This window comes from Protomyctophum bolini (genome assembly GCF_963924005.1).
Source record: "Protomyctophum bolini genome assembly, chromosome: 2".
Lineage (NCBI taxonomy): Eukaryota > Metazoa > Chordata > Actinopteri > Myctophiformes > Myctophidae > Protomyctophum > Protomyctophum bolini.
The window spans coordinates 4,256,335-4,279,782 of record NC_137863.1 but is presented as its reverse complement, the minus strand read 5'-3'; the positions used below and the strand labels follow the sequence as shown (position 1 = coordinate 4,279,782).

General features: G+C 41.0%; 1 protein-coding gene across 1 annotated transcript; it reads right to left on the bottom strand.

The window, feature by feature from the left end:
• Window positions 1-2,326: 2,326 nt before the first annotated feature.
• Window positions 2,327-13,678, bottom strand: LOC308326338 (acidic mammalian chitinase-like; the record flags this gene model as incomplete). The annotated part of the gene is made up of 11 exons (XM_080779145.1): window positions 13,588-13,678; window positions 12,777-12,806; window positions 10,039-10,240; window positions 9,781-9,837; window positions 8,230-8,380; window positions 7,632-7,756; window positions 7,003-7,123; window positions 5,934-6,116; window positions 5,445-5,564; window positions 4,135-4,276; window positions 2,327-2,610 (listed from the first exon to the last, which is right to left on the bottom strand). The coding sequence occupies exons 1-11, from the start codon at window positions 13,610-13,612 to the stop codon at window positions 2,327-2,329; spliced, it is 1,440 nt and encodes a 479-aa protein (XP_080635271.1). The 5' UTR covers window positions 13,613-13,678.
• Between the last annotated feature and the right edge of the window lie 9,770 nt (window positions 13,679-23,448).

The window sequence follows — 23,448 nt, the reverse complement described above, 5'->3', positions numbered from 1 at the left end:
AGCAATTATATCCAACAGTGATGGAAGAAGTACTCGCATGTTTTTCTTAACGCATTGACTGGCACTAAATAAATAGTCCTGAGAAAAATGCTGCCATTTGTCCCAAAGTGACTGCAAAGAAAGTGCCTGCACGATTTTGTAACCCATTTTTCACCCCTGTGTCAATCATCTAATGTGATCCTGGGCTCTACACACCCTCCACCAACCTAGTCCCCATATATGGGGGACAAGGGGAGAGCAACGGACTTGAACTCATGCTTCCTTCATGCCTGAGTGTCCAAGTTGCTCCTTTACACCTGACAGGGGGGAGTTTCCCTGGTTGGACGTAGCGCGTGGAAGGAACACGTTATTCCAATGCTGTACCCGCTCCAACTGTATACTTTCCCCATTTTCAACTGTTTTTGAGTGGTGCAACCACTCCAAGGAACAGCAACGTCCGTGTTCACCTATGTGACTATGAGCACCAGTATGACTATGAGTACCAGTAGGGGCGCTGTTGTGCCAGAAACAGAGAGACAGAGAGAGATAGTGCTGCACTGTTGCCTGCTAATGAGAGAGTTTTCTCATACCAATAAAGCACCTTTTTAATTGAATTGACTGGCACTACTAATTCATAAATCCAGTGCCTTGTTATTATTTTGAAGGCCAACAAGTCATCAACGCTTTAGTTATGTGAATAAAGTAAAAGTAAAATGCATTTTAAAAGGGCTGTTTCCATGCTGAGGCAGATGGAGGCAGACCTTTTCACTTTACTCTGTCTGCCTAGCAACACAGAGCTATATTCATAGTGAAGAGCGTGATCTAAGCAAATAATTATAAAAATGTAAAAAGCCGTCAACATCTTTTGAAAATAGATCTCTAAATCTAAAAGTTCACAATGCGACAATGTGAGCGTGTATAGATCTGCTATTTTCAAAATGGCAGAAATATTGGGCTGAAGTGGTAGTGATATTTTGTAATAATAATAATAACCCAAATCTACAAAGTAACTACGGTAGTAAGTCAAGTTTTCATATTATAATTGTAGTATAGAGTAAAAAGTACTGAAAATAAGTATTGAAATTATATACCTCTCTGCTGGGTGGTAAACGGCATTGATGATTCATTTGGTATGGTTTGCGTGCAACGATCATACAGTAAACAGTACCTGCACAAAAAACAAACGCGCACACACACACACACACACACAGACACACACACAATTAGAAAGAAGAAAAAAACGGCATGTTACAACACTTTTTTTGTTGTAATTATTCATTGGGTCCCGTTTGTCACAACCAGTAGTTGTCACAACTTGAGTTGGCTTTGTCCGCGGCGCAACCGTCTTTAAATAAATACTTTTTGAAATGTCTATGAGGAAAAATGCGTTGGGAATTATTTGGTCTGAAATTACGCTATAATAAGCTACTGGTTTATTCGTTATAGGTTCGGTTTCTGCCATATTACTTACTGTAATGCCACAAATAAATTTGTTGGAACTTAGAAGCAATTTTCAACCTACTGTACAATAAAATAATGATTGATGTAATATGCTGAAAACACGTGTTCTGTAGTATTTACTCACATTCTTCATAGATTTGAGTTTAGAAGCATGCAATACAAACATAGATGGATACGGAGTTGATTTTATTTATTTATAAGTATTTGCCCCGCAGGGCAAGTAGGATAAAACGCAAACGTCAGACTCTGCCCTATGTGTCAGGGGTTCTCAACGTTTTTGGCCAGGGACCCCCGGAAATGCTTTGGCAATGTCTCTGTCTGGACCCCCGCCCCCAATATAAATTGACTGCTACAATAACCTTAATAATAAAGAGACAATACACCATAAATAAATACTGAAACCAGTTATAATTAGGGAAGGTGTATGCATCTACTATGTGTACTATGTATATGTAAACTCTTCATTTCCATTTTCCAGCCAGTAAACAAACAAACAAAAAACTTTTATTTTTAATAATTAGGGGACCCCCCCAAAATAATTTGGCGACCCCCCCCCCCCCCCCCCCGAGGAGTCGCGAACCACGGGTTGAGAACCTCTGCCCTATGTGATACTCAGTGCTGCAATAAACAACTTTATATGTACTTTTAGGAATTGTTTAAAAACTCAACAAGTGTGGAGACATAACAAAATGGGTGAAAGAAATGTAGATAAGAAAAATGAGTAGACAGGCTTTGAATGACAATTTACTTTTTATTTCCATCAGTGATCGGTATATAAACAGCATTGCCTCGAATTAACCACCTATACATCCAGCTCTATAATGCACCTACTATATAGAATATATCTGGGATACAAAGTGGAACGCAACCGTGAAACCTCGTTCATTCAAGCCCAGTTGCAGCAGCTGCAGCTGGTGTCGAACACGAGGCCGGCAGCGCAGTTCTCTTTGTAGGTTCGTCCCTGGGCGCACTGGTAGTAGGCGTTCTTGTCGGTGGGGTCTGGGTAGAGACCGTTGCTCCTGCTGGAGCAGAATGCAGATCCTCCACCACTGGTTCCGCCTCCACCTCCACTTGGCTGTGGCTTATTGGGCTGAGTCCCAGGCTGGGGCTGCGGAGCTGGGTGCTGGGTGGGGGTGACCGGGGCCAGAGGCTGCCGCCGGGCTGCGCAGCCTGCAGTGTGACAGATTATACCCCATTTATACTCAGTGCTACCGTCGCTACCTATACGCGCAGTACGCGCTATAGCGCGAGTAGGGCAACACGCCGAAAATGTGCCAAAAAGTGCCAAGCCGATTCCCTCAAAATAACAATTTTCTCTGCGGCTCCGCCACGTAATAACGAGCGGCCGTGTGCGCGTCCTCGCAAACAGCGAAAATAGCCAATCTGCACGAGGAATTGCAACGCTCTCGTCGGGAGGGCACAAATATAGGATATAGAGTAGGGCAACCAAATGGTCAGCTACGGCCCTGTTTATACTTCCATGATGTGCATTGTGTCACATACGGAAAGTATAGCAGATCAGTAATGCTGCGTTCACACAGGCACAGATGCAAAGATACAAGTCTACGATTAATTTTCAATGGAAGCACAGCGACATGAAGATACAAGGATATACATCAGACGTTTGTAGCTGCTGCAAAAACTACAACAGCTACAAAAGCGTTGAAGCTGGTATCCAAAGATATAAATATGCTGTGTAACTTTGTATCTTTTGCATCTACCCGTGTGAACACAGCATATGTGACGCACTGCTGTTGATCTGCTATTTAGATCTGCTATTTTCTGTGCATGTCACCAGCGCCCAACTCCTATATATGTAGGCTAAATACAAACTCCTAAACAAATAAAATAATAACAATTAAAAAAGGAGTTCGGAAACATTACTTCAGTCGATTATTTATCACCTTAATAATAATACGGTATTGTGTTTCACATTGTTGGAAATAAAATCCTGATTAGTCACATTTACAACGTGTAAGGATTCAATTTGTGGAATGAGCAACACAGACACAATCCTCTCAAATCTCTGGTTAGCGAAGTTGCTCATTCCATGAATGCACAATCCTTACAAGTTGTAGGCCTACCTATGTTTTTTGTGGAAAAAGAGACCTCATGCGGTTTATAGCAAAAGCTTGTATGCTAAGAGACCTTTTGGTTGTACCGTTTGTAGCAAAAGCCTGACCCACAGACCTGTACTTTTGTGGTAAAAGTGCTGAAACTCTCTTTATTTTCCTACCTTGATCTCCTAAGCCCCCCTCCCCCTCTTTTTCTTGGAAAAATGGCACGATGGGAACCATTATAATTATGCACAAAAACAAATTCCACTCGCTTTTTACCCGTAAAACAGTGGTGTGACAATAAAGCTGATTCTAATTATCATTGTAAAAGGTGAGTAATCTGGATTTCCAACGATATAAAAACAACACCAATTGGTATTATTGAAAGGGAGAAATAATCGAAAATAATGTTTCACAAACCTGCCTATAGAGGAGAAAAAGGATGAGTGAAGAAGAGATGGAACTCAGATGTTGTGTGTGTGTGTGTGTGTGTGTGTGTGTGAGTGTGAGTGTGAGTGTGAGTGTGTATGTGTGAGTGTGAGTGTGAGTGTGAGTGTGAGTGTGAGTGTGTGTGTGTGTGTGTGTGTGTGTGTGTGTGTGTGTGTGTGTGAGAGAGAAAGAGAGAGAGCATGTTTACCAGATCCGGCTCCGTGCAGGCCAGTCTTCAGGGTGCTGATCAGAGGGAACTTCCCAGCGTTACAGAAGGTTCCGCTGAAGTCGTCCATGTCCAGACTCCAGACAAAACCTCCACCAAAACCATTCTTTTTCAGCCACTCAGCCTGTAGAGGGATTTGAGAGTATGGTACATGAAACAGGCAGACAATGGCTTCATTAAAAAATGAAAAATAAAAAATACGGGGAAGCAGCTTTTTGCTTCTACGGGCCGACGGCGTGGAACAAGCTCCCACTGTACCTTCGACAGGCAGCCTCTGTAGACATTTTTAAAGCTCAGCTCAAGACCCACTTCTACACTCTTGCTTTTAATTGATCTTTTTTGTTATTCATGTCCTCACTGTATTGCATTACTGCTCTTGTTTTTTAATGTTTATGCCTTGCTTATCTTTTTTCATGAAAGGTGCTATACAATAGCATATTGTATTATTATTATTATTAAGGTACACAATGTGACAACAGCCCTGGGGGGGAGATTTCCAGACAAGAGTTTTAGATTTCTTTGTCTGTCAACATCAAACGTAATCTGTAGAGTTGCGTCATGATCCAAGGAATCCGCAGGGGCTAATATTTGTTGAGGGAAGTAACAGTAATTGTGAGGTATACTGTATGTGAAGTCCACGTCTGCATCTTAGTTAGTTAGTTAGTTAGTTTCATTTATTGTCCACGTGTGGAAATTCGTCTTCGGTCTCAACCGTAAAAAACAAACGGTTACAACAACAGCAACAGCACTTAAAACAATAATTTTCTCATGGCAAAAAAGTGCAGGACAACAGTGGCAGATACATTGGAAAAACAAACAAATCTAGCGAGACATGGTATCATTTAGTGCCTTAATGGCATTTGGTATGAAGGAATTTAAAAAAAATGTCACGGTTAACGGTTAAAATGTTACGGTTAACCCATTCAGGCCTGAGGAGGATACTACAAATGTCTTCTAAATCCTGACAGTTTTCTGAAAAACGTATGTTTCTATGTCAGTGGTGGTCAAACATTTTCATGTCGAGGACCTTGACATGAAAATATATGTAATTGCCCGCCGACCCCCATCTGAAAATATGTTGTTTCATGAGAAGCAAAGATATGAGTTAAAAACGTTCGCTAGTCTGAAAGCATTATACTCAAAGATTTGCACCACATTTTCTCAAAAGATAGCAGATCTACAAGCTCGTAGCGCGGCACTCGGTGCCGCGCTATGAGCTTGTAGATCTGCTATCTTTCAACAGCTAAAGCATAACACACATAATTGCAGTATGTTATGGACTCTTGTCGCACCTTGATGCCGAAGCTCTTGGGGTTGTCGTATCCCACCCAGACGTGGCTGTTGTAGGCATAGGGCACGTCCTGGGGGGCGTCCCAGGCCTGGGTGGCTCCCTTCTTAATGAAGTCGCAGATCTGATGAGAAGGTATGGAAGAATATTAACAGTATGTTCAAGGTTCAAGGTGCATGTACAGTACAATGAAGCTTAAGATATAGGGTTATGAAGCAAATTTAATGCCACAATTTCTGTATTTTTCCAGTTTTTCATGTGTCTATCTATGAGGTGACAGTACTTCATTAGACACCCTGGAGTCGTTTTTATGTGCAAAAGGTGTATTAACTTTGAATTTGTATGTAGGACTATTAAGTATTGGCTCACAGCAGTAATTCATTATTTTTTTTAATCAGACACGACACACACAAGTGAAGTAAAGTAATGTTACCGATAATAACAAACCTGTTGTCATGCATGAGTTTGTTAAATTAGTGGAAAACATGCCTACCTCGTAGTAGGCCCAGAATCCAGTGTATTGGGTGTATGGCCCGGGGGGTCCAGGTCCAATTTGTGGAGCGCAAACGTTCATGTCGGGAGTGGACGGAAGGAACGTGTGGCCGTAGCTGGGGAAACCAACCAGCAGCTTCTCTGCCGGAGCGCCCTGGCTCTTATAGTAGTTCATAGCGTAATCCTACGATATGTACAAGGAAACATACAGTAGGCTACACTGGCATCACCAGCCACTCTTTATAATGGAGCCATTTAATTCCTTCAACAGCATCACTTTAGACCTGAGGACGATTCTACAAATGCCTTCTAAATCTCGACAGTTTTTTCTGAAATACCCATGTTTCTGTGTCAGTCGCTCTCAAACATTTTTAAGGCAATTTTCATTTTTCATGCCAAAAATATATGTAATTGCCCACCGAGCCCATCTGAAAACATGTTGTTCCAGGGACAGGGCTGGACTGGCCACCGCGCATACCGGGCATTTTCGCCGGTGGGCCGCGACCGTAGGGCAGGCCAATAGGCGGCAGGCCACCAGGAAAGGTCCGGGCGTGCTGCCATTCTGCCAGTGCCATCATGATAATTTCACTGTACCTGTATCAGTGAGTGACAAATAAACCCTCTACAAAGGGTTGTGTAGTTGTGTAGTTGTCTGTTGGTTTGTATCATTTAGGCCTATGTTGTTCTGTAATAGTAGTGGTATTATTAGGGCTTGTTTGTTTGTGTGTGCCTCGACGGAGCGGGCGGTAGAGTTTCTGCTGTCTGTGCGCTGGTTGTGGTGGGTGGGCCGGTCTGGGCCACATTCACGCGAAAATGCCCGGGCCGAATTTTTGTCCCAGTCCAGCCCTGTGTCCAGTCCAGGGACCTCCCCCCCAGAAGCAAAGATTTGAGTTAACGTTCGCTCTGAAATAATATATTCAAACATTTTGGGCCACATTTTCACTTTTTTTTCGCCACCCGGTGCCGTGCGATGAGTTTGTAGATCTGCTATTTTTCAACAGCATAACATAATGCTTAATGAAAACACCAAAAGGGGTTAATGTCATGCGGAGAGGAACCTCGTCACTCACCACATTGTAGTATTCGCGGTCCCATCCGTGGTCGGTTGAGATCTTGTACAGAGGGCTGTTCTCTGTGAGGGTGTCGCCACTCTGGTAGTCGTAGGACATCACATGGAAGTAGTCCAGGACGCTGGTGAAGATAAGAACATAAAGAGTCAGTATAGGTCTAAAGACGTACTCCCCCATATGTGTTTAAAACCCATTTTGGGCGGGCACCCCTTTTGGTGTCTTAAGCATTATGTTATGCTTTAGCTGTTTGAAAAATAGCAGATCTACAAGCTCATAGCGCGGCACCGAGTGGCGCGCTATGAGCTTGTAGATCTGCTATGAGATCTGCTATGAGCTTGTAGGTCGATCTGCTATTTTTGAAAAATCGTGAAAATGTGGCACAAATCTTTGAATATATATTATTTCAGAGCGAACGTTTCTGGGGGGTCCCTGGAACAACATCTTTTCAGATGGGGGGTCTGCGGCCAAATACAGATAATTCTGGGGGTCCTTGACATGAAAAAGGTTGAGCACTACTGACATACAGTATAGAAACATTTTTCATAAAACTTTTAGGATTTAGAAGATTTTTTTTTTAAATTTCAGGTCTAAATGAGTTTAATGAATGTGTTATCTAATTGGCTACTGACGCTCCGAGTTGGGGAATCTGGTACGCAGGGCCGATGTTCTCCTTTCCTCCAGCGACGGCAGCGGTGAGCATCAGACGAGGACGGTTGGTCTGCTTCCCTTCGGCCTCGAAGGCAGCCATCAGTTCCTGCAGAGAGAGAGAGAGAGAGAGAGAGAGAGAGAGAGACAGGGAGGTGGTGATGGAGAAAGACGAGGGTGTCAGTATTATCATAGTAACCCCGGTAAGTTATACTGTTCTCTCTATATTCCTAATAATTTAATATTTCATCATTTCATCGCGATTACGCGACTGTGGCAAGGCAGAGGCCTTAACCCATTCTGAACGGGAACCCATTTTGGTGTTAGCGTCATGTTATGCTTTAGCTATTGTAAAATAGCAGATCTACAAGCTCATAGCGCGCCACAGAGTGGCGCGCTACGAGCTTGTAGGTCTGCTATTTTTTTGAAATCGAAGAACGACTGACATTTTTAGAATCTGATCTCAGGTCAAAATGGGTTAATCAGATCAGTGTGTTGTCCAGTGGAAACCTCGTATGAATCTGATCTCAGGTCAGAATGGGTTAAATGCCGCTTCCACACGACTCATGACAGAAGGCTGACCTGACACAGGACAGTGAAGAGCGCCTTGTACTCTCCGATCGGGTACTCCCAGTCGATGTCCAGACCATCGAACTCGTACTGACGCAGGAACTTCATCACGCTGTCGATGAAGGTCTGACGGTTAGCAGGACTGGACACCATGTTTGTGAACCTGGAGAGAGAGAGAGAGAGAGAGAGAGAGAGAGAGAGAGAGAGAGAATCATCTTTATTGTCACATCCCAGTTTTACAGGTAAAAAACGTGGGTGAAAGTTGTTTTTGTGCATAGTTCCCAAGAAAAACAAACAACGAAAGGGAAGAAGAGAGGGGGGGGTTATGAAGGTTGGAAAAGAAATAAAGTTTGAGTGCTTTTACCACACAAAAAAATACAGGTAAAAAAGGTCTTCTTCTGTGCGGAGTGTTTGCTACAAACAGTACAACTGAAGGGTCTCTTCGCTTATTTACATGCTTTTGCTAGAAAGTGCAGCAAGAGAGATAGAAAAAGAGTCACACGAGGGCTTTTAGTTTGACCCACTCCTGAAGCTCCTATAGAGGGTATGCGTGTGACATCATCGTACCTGGAAGTTATGCGGGAACGCCCACTGAGTGGCAAAAAAACTACTTTATGGCCTTTAACCCATTCTGACCTGAGATCAGATTCATACGAGGTTTCCACTAGGACACACACTGGTCTGATGAACCCATTCTGACCTGAGATCAGATTCTAAAAATGTCAGTCGTTCTTCGATTTTTCAAAAAATAGCAGACCTACAAGCTCGTAGCGCGCCACTCGGTGGCGCGCTATGAGCTTGTAGATCTGCTATTTTTCAATAGCTAAAGCATAACATGATGCTAACACCATAATGGGTTCCCGGTCAGAATGGGTTAAAGACAGCCCCATTCATCCAAACAGAAAAGTCCTGTCTGATTGCATTAAAACAATGTTAAACTCACCAACATTGCAGCTGAACGAAAAGCTTGGAATTATCCTCTTTATATATCTGCAAAGGTTTTGTTCCATGAAAATCCACCATAGAAGCTATTCTTTCTGTCAAGAAAGTGTCAGAGTTTGGAAGTGCTTGTTTTCAGTAACACAACATTTTGCTGCCTGGACCTGCACTATGTGACATTTAGAAACAGGTGGTACGGCAGGACGGTTGAGTGATTTCCAACGAGCGCTTCCAAACTCCAACGCTCCATCCATGCTGCTCAATGTTTTGCCACTCAGTCTAGATGAGGGGGATGGGAAAAGCATGCATGTGCAATTGTGCATACTCTCTATACCTGGAATTTGTCCTCTTGTTTAACCCATTTTGGGGCGGGAACCCCTTTTGGTGTTAGCATTATGTTATGCTTTAGCTATTGAAAAATAGCAGATCTACAAGCTCGTAGCGCGCCACCGAGTGGCGCGCTACGAGCTTGTAGGTCTGCTATTTTTGAAGAAGCGTGAAAAGTGACATGAAAGTGTTTGAGAACGGCTGACATAGAAAAACACAGCTTTTTCAAGAAAACAGTCAGGATTTAGAAGACATTTGCAGAATGGTTCCCACAGGTCGAAATGGGTTAATACTCACGGTGTGGTGCCCATGCCCCATCCACCAATGGCCATGATGGTCTTCAGGTTACTGTTCCTGAAGAAAAAACAAAAATAAAAACACACAATCTGAGTTCTCGCTGTGTGTGTGTGTGTGTGTGTGTGTGTGTGTGTGTGTGTGTGTGTCTTGTGTGTGTGCATGCATGCTCATAAGCATGTGTGTCAGTGTGTGCTTGTGTGTGTGTGTGTGTGTGTGTGTGTGTGTGTGTGTGTGTGTGTGTGTGTACTGTGTCCTCACTGGTTCTTGAGAGCCTGGAACTCTGCAAAGAACTGCTCATCGTTCTTCTCGGTGGTCGTGATCATGTGGTTCTCCATTCCGGCGAAGGCATAGATGAGGTGGTCACAGAGACACGGGTCGATGTCCTTGGGCGTCATGCTCCCTCTACCGGGACGGTGCTGGGCCCAGTTGGTGAAATAACAGGACAGGATGTAGGAGGATCCTGCAAGTTATATGACATTTGTGACCCAGATTTGACTGAGAGCCTAGCTGCCATCGCGACAAATTCCAGCTTTTCACCAGAGGAGAGAAAAACTTTATTGTTATATATTTTTTTAAAGGTATATTCAGTGATTTCACTTAATTCAAATATCACTTATTTTTTTGTTTTGTTGTGATAATCCTCTCTACTATAGAGTGTGCTGACCATATAAGGAGTTCCTCCTCCCTGTCCCCAGTTAACCCCTGGGGGTCAAAAAACCTTAGGTTTAGTTTTTGGCTCTGTATGCTGATTGGATGAAAGGCTTAGGTCCCAGCCAAAAACGAAACCTAAGGTTTTTTGAGTGAAATCACTGAATATACCTTTAAATGAGTTGATAGCACAGGCAGACTCTTCACATACTATATAGAGCATGTCTGAAAAAAAGTGCCAGAGCTGAAATCGACATGTAAATATGAAATAAATGATTAAACATGTAGCTATAGGTGTAATGTTAGAGACCACAGAAGACATGTAAATATGAAATAAATGATTAAACATGTAGCTATAGGTGTAATGTTAGAGACCACAGAAGACATGTAAATATGAAATAAATTATTAAACATGTAGCTAGGTGTACTGTTAGAGACCTTTCAAGCCCGTTTTCTCAACTTGCTGTTTTCTGCAAGACATTTACTCTATCCACACTTCTCCTGGGCTGTGTGTGCTCCAGTTCCTGTTGATTTCATTGGATATCATTGGTCATCTGACCAGTTTCATTGGCTTTCATTGGATCAAATCGACAGGAACTGGAGCACACACAGCCCAGGAAAAGTGTGGATAAGCCATATCTCTACAAGTCATTCATTCCCGCGTTTTAATTAATTTGTGACCAGATATTGCATAATTCATTAGCACAAATTAACCCATTTTGGGGCGGGAACCCCTTTTGGTGTTAGCATTATGTTATGCTTTAGCTATTGAAAAATACAAGCTCATAACAAGCTCATAGCGCGCCACTCTACGAGCTTGTAGGTCTGCTATTTCTGAAAAATCGAAGAACGACCGACATAGAAACATAGCTTTTTCAGAAAACTGTCAGACGTGAAGAATTTCTTTTAAAATCTGATCTCAGGTCAAAATGGGTTAACTAAAATGTATGAACGAATGACTATATCTCGTGGCCGTGAATAGAAATGTTGGAACAAGTATAATGTGTGTGTGTCCATGAAATACTATTCTGAGCACCCAATATAGTTAGTAAAAAAGGTCCTTTTGAAAACCTACTGCTTCGAGTAGGCATGAGTCAATGTTTGAGAAGCAACAGAGAATCCTGCACAGTGCACACTGTTTTCACTTTAACACAGAATCCTGGACAGTGCACACTGTTTTCACTTTAATACAGAATCCTGGACAGTGCACACTGTTTTCACTTTAATACAGAATCCTGGACAGTGCACACTGTTTTCACTTTAATACAGAATCCTGCACAGTGCACACTGTTTTCACTTTAATACAGAATCCTGGACAGTGCACACTGTTTTCACTTTAATACAGAATCCTGGACAGTGCACACTGTTTTCACTTTAATACAGAATCCTGCACAGTGCACACTGTTTTCACTTTAATACAGAATCCTGGACAGTGCACACTGTTTTCACTTTAATACAGAATCCTGCACAGTGCACACTGTTTTCACTTTAATACAGAATCCTGCACAGTGCACACTGTTTTCACTTTAATACAGAATCCTGGACAGTGCACACTGTTTTCACTTTAATACAGAATCCTGCACAGTGCACACTGTTTTCACTTTAATACAGAATCCTGCACAGTGCACACCGTTTTCACTTTAATACAGAATCCTGCACAGTGCACACTGTTTTCACTTTAATACAGAATCCTGCACAGTGCACACCGTTTTCACTTTAATACAGAATCCTGCACAGTGCACACTGTTTTCACTTTAATACAGAATCCTGGACAGTGCACACTGTTTTCACTTTAATACAGAATCCTGCACAGTGCACACCGTTTTCACTTTAATACAGAATCCTGCACAGTGCACACTGTTTTCACTTTAATACAGAATCCTGCACAGTGCACACTGTTTTCACTTTAATACAGAATCCTGCACAGTGCACACTGTTTTCACTTTAATACAGAATCCTGCACAGTGCACACTGTTTTCACTTTAATACAGAATCCTGGACAGTGCACACTGTTTTCACTTTAATACAGAATCCTGGACAGTGCACACTGTTTTCACTTTAATACAGAATCCTGGACAGTGCACACTTTTCACTTTGCAGAGACAACATTTCCTTCGCTTGGAAGGCAGGGCAGAGCGACCCAAACGTACCTGCAATTAACCCTTTTCTTGACGTATAAGTGAGGACCTGTGCGGGATTCTCGTTTGCTTTTCAAGTACTCATATATATATATACACATGTAGTAAAACCGTGGCCTCGATCCATATAGTATCACTAGCCGGAGTGGACGCGGTGGATGGTCTGAAGCCAGGCTACAGTATTATAACACCAAGTGGACAAAGTCTTACCTAGCTGCACGTGCAGCAGGAGAGCCAGCCCTGCAGAGAGAGAGAGAGAGAGAGACACACAAGCAGAGAGAGAGAAAGAGAGAGAGAGAGAGAGAGAGACAGAGACAGAGACAGCGACAGAGACAGAGAGAGGGTTGGTTCAGTAAGAAGAAAACACTCCTTGTCAGTACCACACGAAAATGTGGCGCGAATCCTTATATATTCTTTCAGAGCGAACGTTTTTAAACTCAAATCTTTGCTTCTGGGAGGGTCCCTGAAACAACATATTTTGAGATGGGGGTCGGAGGCCAAATACATATGATTCTAGGGGTCCTGGACATGAAATGTGGTTTGAGAACCACTGATATAGAAACATAGGTTTTTCAGAAAACTGTCAGGATTTAGCAGACATTTGTAGAATCTGGTATCAGGTCGAAATGGGTTACAATTAAAACTCAATGTCTGCCAAGGACTTAATTAACTTCTTTTGTATCAACTCCCACAGCGCCAACAACGCCATTAACGTCATTTTAAAACGGGCATTTTTTTTGTTTAGAAAACAATATAAATAAACGTATAGAAAATGGCAGTCAGGGCCTTTTTGCGCCCCCTAGAGGCGATGGAAGAGTTAAGTCCAGCTTCAAAGGGGTGTGGAACCCTAAGCTGATCTTGTCTTACATATTCTAGATTACATACAGCATACAAACATTTGCCTTCAGTTCATCTGAATAATATTATTAAACCATTCGTTTGAATACTTAGATTACATTCAAAAGTTAATCAAAAGTTACAGTTAATACAAAAATACGTTGTTTTCAATGTCTCAGCTTACCAACGCAGACGAGAAGCTTTCCCATGTTGCCTCAGTACAGCTAACTGAAGGCCAGAAGCGTGTTATATACGGTCCATTCCTCTCCATATCTGTAAAGCATGTTTGATTTGGCTTCATTATTCTGCTACATCAGCAGTCACTGCATTCCATTTGTTTGGTCAGGAGTTGCACTTTCTATTAATCTGAACTGGCGTTTTGCTAATTATGCAGATAACTTTGAAGTGTCTTTCAATTATGCTTTGGCTTGCTGCCAATTATTCAAATAAAAGTAAAAAATTAAGGTAACTTGTTTTGATCCAAACCATGAAGGCCTTAATGATTTGTTGATCAAGGATTCATTTTAATTCGAGTTGTGTTGCGCCACTTATTTTTAAGCATCGCTTAACAGATCTGTGATTAAATCCTTAACCTGTGATTAAAATCCATTAAAATGTTCAACCAGGACAATGAAACCGATATATGAGTAATTCACAAGTAACCTAATCAAAGAATGAAACTACAGTGATGATCATTGATTAACTCAGGAACTAAGATTTGCATAATGTTGCAGCTAGAGGCGGGACCCCAAAAGGGGCGGGCCAATCCAGCCACATCATATAATAGTCAAAGAATCCCCGTCCCATTCCATAATAGCTTTTCTTAGGACTATAGACCCGCTGAACCATCCAAAGAGACCCAGGTCTACATCTACAGCCCTCCAGAACCCCCCAAAGAGACCCAGGTCTACATCTACAGCCCTCCAGAACCACCCAAAGAGACCCAGGTCTACATCTACAGCCCCTCCAGAACCACCCAAAGAGACCCAGGTCTACATCTACAGCCCCTCCAGAACCACCCAAAGAGACCCAGGTCTACATCTACAGCCCCTCCAGAACCACCCAAAGAGACCCAGGTCTACATCTACAGCCCTCCAGAACCACCCAAAGAGACCCAGGTCTACATCTACAGCCCCTCCAGAACCACCCAAAGACCCAGGTCTACATCTACAGCCCTCCAGAACCACCCAAAGAGACCCAGGTCTACATCTACAGCCCCTCCAGAACCACCCAAAGAGACCCAGGTCTACATCTACAGCCCTCCAGAACCACCCAAAGAGACCCAGGTCTACATCTACAGCCCTCCAGAACCACCCAAAGAGACCCAGGTCTACATCTACAGCCCTCCAGAACCATCCAAAGAGACCCAGGTCTACATCTACAGCCCTCCAGAACCATCCAAAGAGACCCAGGTCTACATCTACAGCCTTCCAGAACCACCCAAAGAGACCCAGGTCTACATCTACAGCCCTCCAGAACCACCCAAAGACCCAGGTCTACATCTACAGCCCTCCAGAACCACCCAAAGAGACCCAGGTCTACATCTACAGCCCCTCCAGAACCACCCAAAGACCCAGGTCTACATCTACAGCCCTCCAGAACCACCCAAAGAGACCCAGGTCTACATCTACAGCCCTCCAGAACCACCCAAAGAGACCCAGGTCTACATCTACAGCCCTCCAGAACCACCTTAAGACCCAGGTCTACATCTACAGCCCTCCAGAACCACCCAAAGAGACCCAGGTCTACATCTACAGCCCTCCAGAACCACCCAAAGAGACCCAGGTCTACATCTACAGCCCTCCAGAACCCCCCAAAGAGACCCAGGTCTACATCTACAGCCCCTCCAGAACCACCCAAAGAGACCCAGGTCTACATCTACAGCCCCTCCAGAACCACCCAAAGAGACCCAGGTCTACATCTACAGCCCTCCAGAACCACCCAAAGAGACCCAGGTCTACATCTACAGCCCTCCAGAACCATCCAAAGAGACCCAGGTCTACATCTACAGCCCTTGCCAGAACTGCCTAGGTCTGCTATTTTTGAAAAATCGAAGAACCACTGACATAGAAACATAGCTTTTTCAGAAAACTGTCAGGATGTAGAAGACATTTTTAGAATCTGATCTCAGATCAGAATGGGTTAAGGTTGGTATAAGGTCAAATAACGGCTCTAAAGGGATTTAGAACAGCAGTTGTAATAGACATTAGTGAGTAGCAACACTTGCACGCTCTGCTTGCGCCGCAAAAAGGCGCAAACTGGCACCATGACAGTTTCTAGTTAATTTTTTTTTTTTAATGTCATAACTCATGAAACGTTGCATCCTGATTGAGCTTTATTGTTACACGAATATCAATCAATCAATGCATGTATCAATTAATAGATGAACAGATCATTTGAACAAACATGGCGGACAGACAGACCTACTAGTATATAACTACTACTATTGATACTCCTAGAATGTAATTTCTGTTGTGTTTTGTCTTCTATAGTATTCCTCTGGTGTAACAACAGCCTCAGAGAACATTCCAGATCAGGTGTGTGACCGCCCGGCGGGGGAAAAAAATGGCTTCAAGTTTGACTATTCAGGATGATGAGGAGCTGTCGACCGGCCTCGTGTTTCACCTGCCCCGCGACTCCCGCGGTTGGCATCTGATCGATTGGTATCACGTCCTGTGTTCGGCTCAGGGCTTTGACTCGGGGTATCACAGCTGGGACGTCCATGTCGGACACAACCAGCGCTGGTCAGTGGGTGTGTGTGGGCGATACACGGGGGGTGAACAGTGGTTTTTAGAGTTCTGTGGGGATGAATACAGAGCCGTGTCTGTCTCCTCGTCCTCGTCGGATGCAAGCCCTGATGAGGATGAGGAGACGTCAGACTCTGATGAGGGGATATCGGACCCGGAGTGGTTCGAAGATCGGACTGTTCTCTCAGTGGATCAGAAACCCCGGAGGATCAGAGTCCGGCTGGACTTGGACAGAGGACAGCTGTGCTTCTCTGATCCTGATTCTAAGACACACCTGCACACCTTCACACACACCTTCACTCTCGCACTCTATCCATGCATTTATAATGGTGATAATGCCGATGAGGGCATGTCTCTGAAGATGTTACAAGGGCCTATGGAACAGAGAGTCCAGAAGTCACTGGATATTTTAAAGAAGAAACTGAAGGTCATTGATAAAGTGAAAGCAGATTACGAAAAAACTGAAAATCACATCAAGGTTCAGGCCAGGAAAACAGAGGCACTGATTAAGAAACAGTTTGAGAATCTTCGTCGGTTCCTACAAGAGGAAGAGGAGGCCAGGATCGCCGCTCTGCGGGAGGAAGAGGCTCAGAAGAGTCAGGAGATGAAAGAGAGCATTGTGGATCTGAGCAGAGAAATGGAAACCCTCTCCGACGCAATCCAAGCTGCCGAGGACCGGCTGAGAGCCGACGACCACGTCTCATTCCTGCAGAACTACGAGACCACCATGGAGGGAGTCCAGCTCACCCTGCAGGACCCACCGCCGCTCTCAGGAGCACTGATAGACGAGGCCAAACACCTGAAGAACCTGACCTTCAGAGTCTGGGACAAGATGAAGGACGTCGTGTCCTACGCTCCCGTCACCCTGGACCCCAACACCGCTAGTCCATGGCTCATGTTGTCCGACGATCTGACCAGCGTGACGGCGAGACGGGGTGAGAAACAGCTGCTTCCTGTCAACCCGGAGAGGTTTGACTGGTACAGTGCCCTGGGTTCTGAGGGCTTCACCTCGGGGTGTCACAGCTGGGACGTCGAGGTCGGAGACAATGAATACTGGAAAGTAGGTGTGTGTGAGGAGTCTTTCGGGAGGAAGGGAGACTTCACGGGTAGAGGATACTACTTAGAGTTAGTGTTAGATAGAGAGTTCTACGTGCATGAATACACGGCAGTCTTATCGTCAGGTCCTGACTATGAGTGGAATGTTCTCTCGGTGAATCAGAAACCCCGGAGGATCCGAGTCCAGCTGGACTGGGACAGAGGACAGCTGTCCTTCTCTGATCCCGACTCTAACGCACACCTGCACACCTTCACACACACCTTCACTGAGAAAATGTTTCCATACATTGGTAATTGTGCCTTCATATTAATTAATAGCCTTAATACGTCTCTGAAGATGTTACCAGGGAAGATCTGTGTCACTCTGGAAAACCACAGTTAGAATAATTATGGTTCAACCTATATTGAATATATTCACCTGGTATTGTTTAGGAGTATCAATGGTAATCAGAAGGAATTGGTTTATGACAGATTATTAATTAATTGTTATTTTGTTACACTGTTTTGAATTGATTTGGTATTACAGACAGACAGACAGACAGACAGACAGACAGACAGACAGACAGACAGACAGACAGGATTAATCAAGGATTAACTTTTATTCGAGTTGTGTTGCACCACTTCATTTTAAGCATCGCTTAACAGATCTGTGATTAAATCCTTAACCTGTGATTAAAATCCATTAAACTGTGATTAAAACTTTAAACTGTGATTAATGAATGGATTAAACTTTGTTGTGTGTCCGCCATCTTGGTTTTGCTGCTGTAAATAAACAGCAGCAGTCGTGAGCATCGTTAGCGTTCTATTTCATTCATATTTGAGAATGTTTAAATTTAATTATATTTTATATTTTGCAGCTAAAATATATATAATAATAAAAACGGTCTCGCTCGCTAAAAAACAACAACAGATGTATAAGCTCAGAGCGTCACTCCGTGGTGCCTGGTATATGTTTATAGATCTGTTCCATCGATCACACCACACCACCACTTCCTCCTGAATACTAGTTTCGGAAAAAAACTACAAACATGGCGCATGAAGCCATCTGATATATGCTGCTGCCATGTTGTTTCCATTTAAACCTCCTCTCCTGCTGGTTTAGAATGAATCCCTTATGATACTTAACCCATTCTGACCTGAGATCAGATTCTATAAATGTCTTCTACATCCTGACAGTTTTCCATTCTGACCTGAGTTCAGATTCTAAAAATGTCTTCTACATCCTGACAGTTTTCCATTCTGACCTGAGATCAGATTCTAAAAATGTCTTCTATGTCAGTCGTTCTTCGATTTTAAAACGGACGTAAAGTTTATTTTACTTAAAGGACGACTTCACCACTTTTCAACCTATCTTCATATAATAGGTCCTCACCAATAATCATGATAAAATGGCACGATTCTTTTCTACTTTTCTAGAAACTGCAGGCTTTCTAGTCCTGAAAAGTTGCAATGCGAAAATGGAAGCCATCGTTCTTATCTTTCTTATTTTGGGAGGCAAATTATTTTGTGAGGCAAATTATTTTGGCAAATTATTTTGGGAGGCAAATTATTTTGGCAAATTATTTTGGGAGGCAAATTATTTTGGCAAATTATTTTGTGAGGCAAATTATTTTGGGAGGCAAATTATTTTGGGAGGCAAATTATTTTGGGAGGCAAATTATTATTTTTTGCCTCCCAAAATAATTTGCCAAAATAATTTGCCTCCCAAAATAATTTGCCAAAATAATTTGCCTCACAAAATAATTTGCCTCCCAAAATAATTTGCCAAAGAAACAGCTCCTAAAACATTATTTTACACTTTTGGTTGTTGAGAAACAGCTCCTAAAACATTATTTGACACTTTTGGTTGTTGAAAAACAGCTTCTAACCATTATTTGACACTTTTGGTTGTTGAAAAACAGCTTCTAACCATTATTTGACACTTTGGTTGTTGAGAAACAGCTCCTAAAACATTATTTTACACTTTTGGTTGTTGAGAAACAGCTCCTACAACATTATTTGACACTTTTGGTTGTTGAAAAACAGCTTCTAACCATTATTTGACACTTTGGTTGTTGAGAAACAGCTCCTAAAACATTATTTTACACTTTTGGTTGTTGAGAAACAGCTCCTAAAACATTATTTGACACTTTTGGTTGTTGAAAAACAGCTTCTAACCATTATTTGACACTTTGGTTGTTGAGAAACAGCTCCTAAAACATTATTTTACACTTTTGGTTGTTGAGAAACAGCTCCTAAAACATTATTTGACACTTTTGGTTGTTGAAAAACAGCTTCTAACCATTATTTGACACTTTGGTTGTTGAGAAACAGCTCATAAAACATTATTTTACACTTTTGGTTGTTGAGAAACAGCTCCTAAAACATTATTTGACACTTTTGGTTGTTGAAAAACAGCTTCTAACCATTATTTGACACTTTGGTTGTTGAGAAACAGCTCCTAAAACATTATTTTACACTTTTGGTTGTTGAGAAACAGCTCCTAAAACATTATTTGACACTTTTGGTTGTTGAAAAACAGCTTCTAACCATTATTTGACACTTTGGTTGTTGAGAAACAGCTCCTAAAACATTATTTTACACTTTTGGTTATTGAGAAACAGCTCCTAAAACATTATTTGACACTTTTGGTTGTTGAAAAACAGCTTCTAACCATTATTTGACACTTTGGTTGTTGAGAAACAGCTCCTAAAACATTATTTTACACTTTTGGTTGTTGAGAAACAGCTCCTAAAACATTATTTGACACTTTGGGAGGCAAATTATTTTGGGAGGCAAATTATTTTGGGAGGCAAATTATTTTGGCAAATTATTTTGGGAGGCAAATTATTTTGGCAAATTATTTTGGGAGGCAAATTATTTTGGGAGGCAAATTATTTTGGGAGGCAAATTATTTTGGCAAATTATTTTGGGAGGCGAATTATTTTGGCAAATTATTTTGGGAGGCAAATTGTTTTGGCAAATTATTTTGGGAGTCAAATTATTTTGGGAGTCAAATTATTTTGGGAGGCAAATTATTTTGGGAGGCAAATTATTTTGGGAGGCAAATTATTTTGGGAGGCAAATTAATTTGGCAAATTATTTTGGGAGGCAAATTATTTTGGGAGGCAAATTATTTTGGGAGGCAAATTAATTTGGCAGGCAAATTATTTTGGGAGGCAAATTATTTTGGCAAATTATTTTGGGAGGCAAATTATTTTGGCAAATTATTTTGGGAGGCAAATTATTTTGGGAGGCAAATTATTTTGGGAGGCAAATTATTTTGGCAAATTATTTTGGGAGGCAAATTATTTTGGGAGGCTAATTAATTTGGCAGGCAAATTATTTTGGGAGGCAAATTATTTTGGCAAATTATTTTGGCAAATTATTTTGGGAGGCAAATTATTTTGGCAAATTATTTTGGGAGGCAAATTATTTTGGCAAATTATTTTGGGAGGCAAATTATTTTGGGAGGCAAATTATTTTGGGAGGCAAATTATTTTGGGAGGCAAATTATTTTGGCAAATTATTTTGGGAGGCAAATTATTTTGGGAGGCAAATTATTTTGGCAAATTATTTTGGGAGGCAAATTATTTTGGCAAATTATTTTGGGAGGCAAATTATTTTGGGAGGCAAATTATTTTGGCAAATTATTTTGGGAGTCAAATTATTTTGGCAAATTATTTTGGGAGGCAAATTATTTTGGGAGGCAAATTAATTTGGCAAATTATTTTGGGAGGCAAATTATTTTGGGAGGCAAATTATTTTGGGAGGCAAATTAATTTGGCAGGCAAATTATTTTGGGAGGCAAATTATTTTGGCAAATTATTTTGGGAGGCAATTTATTTTGGCAAATTATTTTGGGAGGCAAATTATTTTGGCAAAATATTTTGGGAGGCAAATTATTTTGGCAGGCAAATTATTTTGGGAGGCAAATTATTTTGGCAAATTATTTTGGGACGCAAATTATTTTGGGAGGCAAATTATTTTGGCAAATTATTTTGGGAGGCAAATTATTTTGGCAAATTATTTTGGGAGGCAAATTATTTTGGCAAATTATTTTGGGAGGCAAATTATTTTGGGAGGCAAATTATTTTGGGAGGCAAAATATTTTGGGATTATTTGCCAAAATAATTTGCGTCCCAAAATAATTTGCCAAAATAATTTGCCTCCCAAAATAATTTTTGGTTGTTGAAAAACAGCTTCTAACCATTATTTGACACTTTGGTTGTTGAGAAACAGCTCCTAAAACATTATTTTACACTTTTGGTTGTTGAGAAACAGCTCCTAAAACATTATTTGACACTTTTGGTTGTTGAAAAACAGCTTCTAACCATTATTTGACACTTTGGTTGTTGAGAAACAGCTCCTAAAACATTATTTTACACTTTTGGTTGTTGAGAAACAGCTCCTAAAACATTATTTGACACTTTTGGTTATTGAGAAACAGCTCCTAAAACATTATTTGACACTTTTGGTTGTTGAAAAACAGCTTCTAACCATTATTTGACACTTTGGTTGTTGAGAAACAGCTCATAAAACATTATTTTACACTTTTGGTTGTTGAGAAACGGCTCCTAAAACATTATTTGACACTTTTGGTTGTTGAGAAACAGCTCCTAAAACATTATTTTACACTTTTGGTTATTGAGAAACAGCTCCTAAAACATTATTTGACACTTTTGGTTGTTGAAAAACAGCTTCTAACCATTATTTGACACTTTGGTTGTTGAGAAACAGCTCATAAAACATTATTTTACACTTTTGGTTGTTGAGAAACGGCTCCTAAAACATTATTTGACACTTTTGGTTGTTGAAAAACAGCTTCTAACCATTATTTGACACTTTGGTTGTTGAGAAACAGCTCCTAAAACATTATTTTACACTTTTGGTTGTTGAGAAACAGCTCCTAAAACATTATTTGACACTTTTGGTTGTTGAAAAACAGCTTCTAACCATTATTTGACACTTTTGTTGTTGAGAAACAGCTCCTAAAACATTATTTTACACTTTTGGTTGTTGAGAAACAGCTCCTAAAACATTATTTGACACTTTTGGTTGTTGAAAAACAGCTTCTAACCATTATTTGACACTTTGGTTGTTGAGAAACAGCTCCTATAACATTATTTTACACTTTTGGTTGTTGAGAAACAGCTCCTAAAACATTATTTTACACTTTTGGTTGTTGAGAAACGGCTCCTAAAACATTATTTGACACTTTTGGTTGTTGAAAAACAGCTTCTAACCATTATTTGACACTTTGGTTGTTGAGAAACAGCTCCTAAAACATTATTTTACACTTTTGGTTGTTGAGAAACAGCTCCTAAAACATTATTTGACACTTTTGGTTGTTGAAAAACAGCTTCTAACCATTATTTGACACTTTGGTTGTTGAGAAACAGCTCCTAAAACATTATTTTACACTTTTGGTTGTTGAGAAACAGCTCCTAAAACATTATTTGACACTTTTGGTTGTTGAAAAACAGCTTCTAACCATTATTTGACACTTTGGTTGTTGAGAAACAGCTCCTAAAACATTATTTTACACTTTTGGTTGTTGAGAAACAGCTCCTAAAACATTATTTGACACTTTTGGTTGTTGAAAAACAGCTTCTAACCATTATTTGACACTTTGGTTGTTGAGAAACAGCTCCTAAAACATTATTTTACACTTTTGGTTGTTGAGAAACAGCTCCTAAAACATTATTTGACACTTTTGGTTGTTGAAAAACAGCTTCTAACCATTATTTGACACTTTGGTTGTTGAGAAACAGCTCCTAAAACATTATTTTACACTTTTGGTTGTTGAGAAACAGCTCCTAAAACATTATTTGACACTTTTGGTTGTTGAAAAACAGCTTCTAACCATTATTTGACACTTTGGTTGTTGAGAAACAGCTCCTAAAACATTATTTTACACTTTTGGTTGTTGAGAAACAGCTCCTAAAACATTATTTGACACTTTTGGTTGTTGAAAAACAGCTTCTAACCATTATTTGACACTTTGGTTGTTGAGAAACAGCTCCTAAAACATTATTTTACACTTTTGGTTGTTGAGAAACAGCTCCTAAAACATTATTTGACACTTTTGGTTGTTGAAAAACAGCTTCTAACCATTATTTGACACTTTGGTTGTTGAGAAACAGCTCCTAAAACATTATTTTACACTTTTGGTTGTTGAGAAACAGCTCCTAAAACATTATTTGACACTTTTGGTTGTTGAAAAACAGCTTCTAACCATTATTTGACACTTTGGTTGTTGA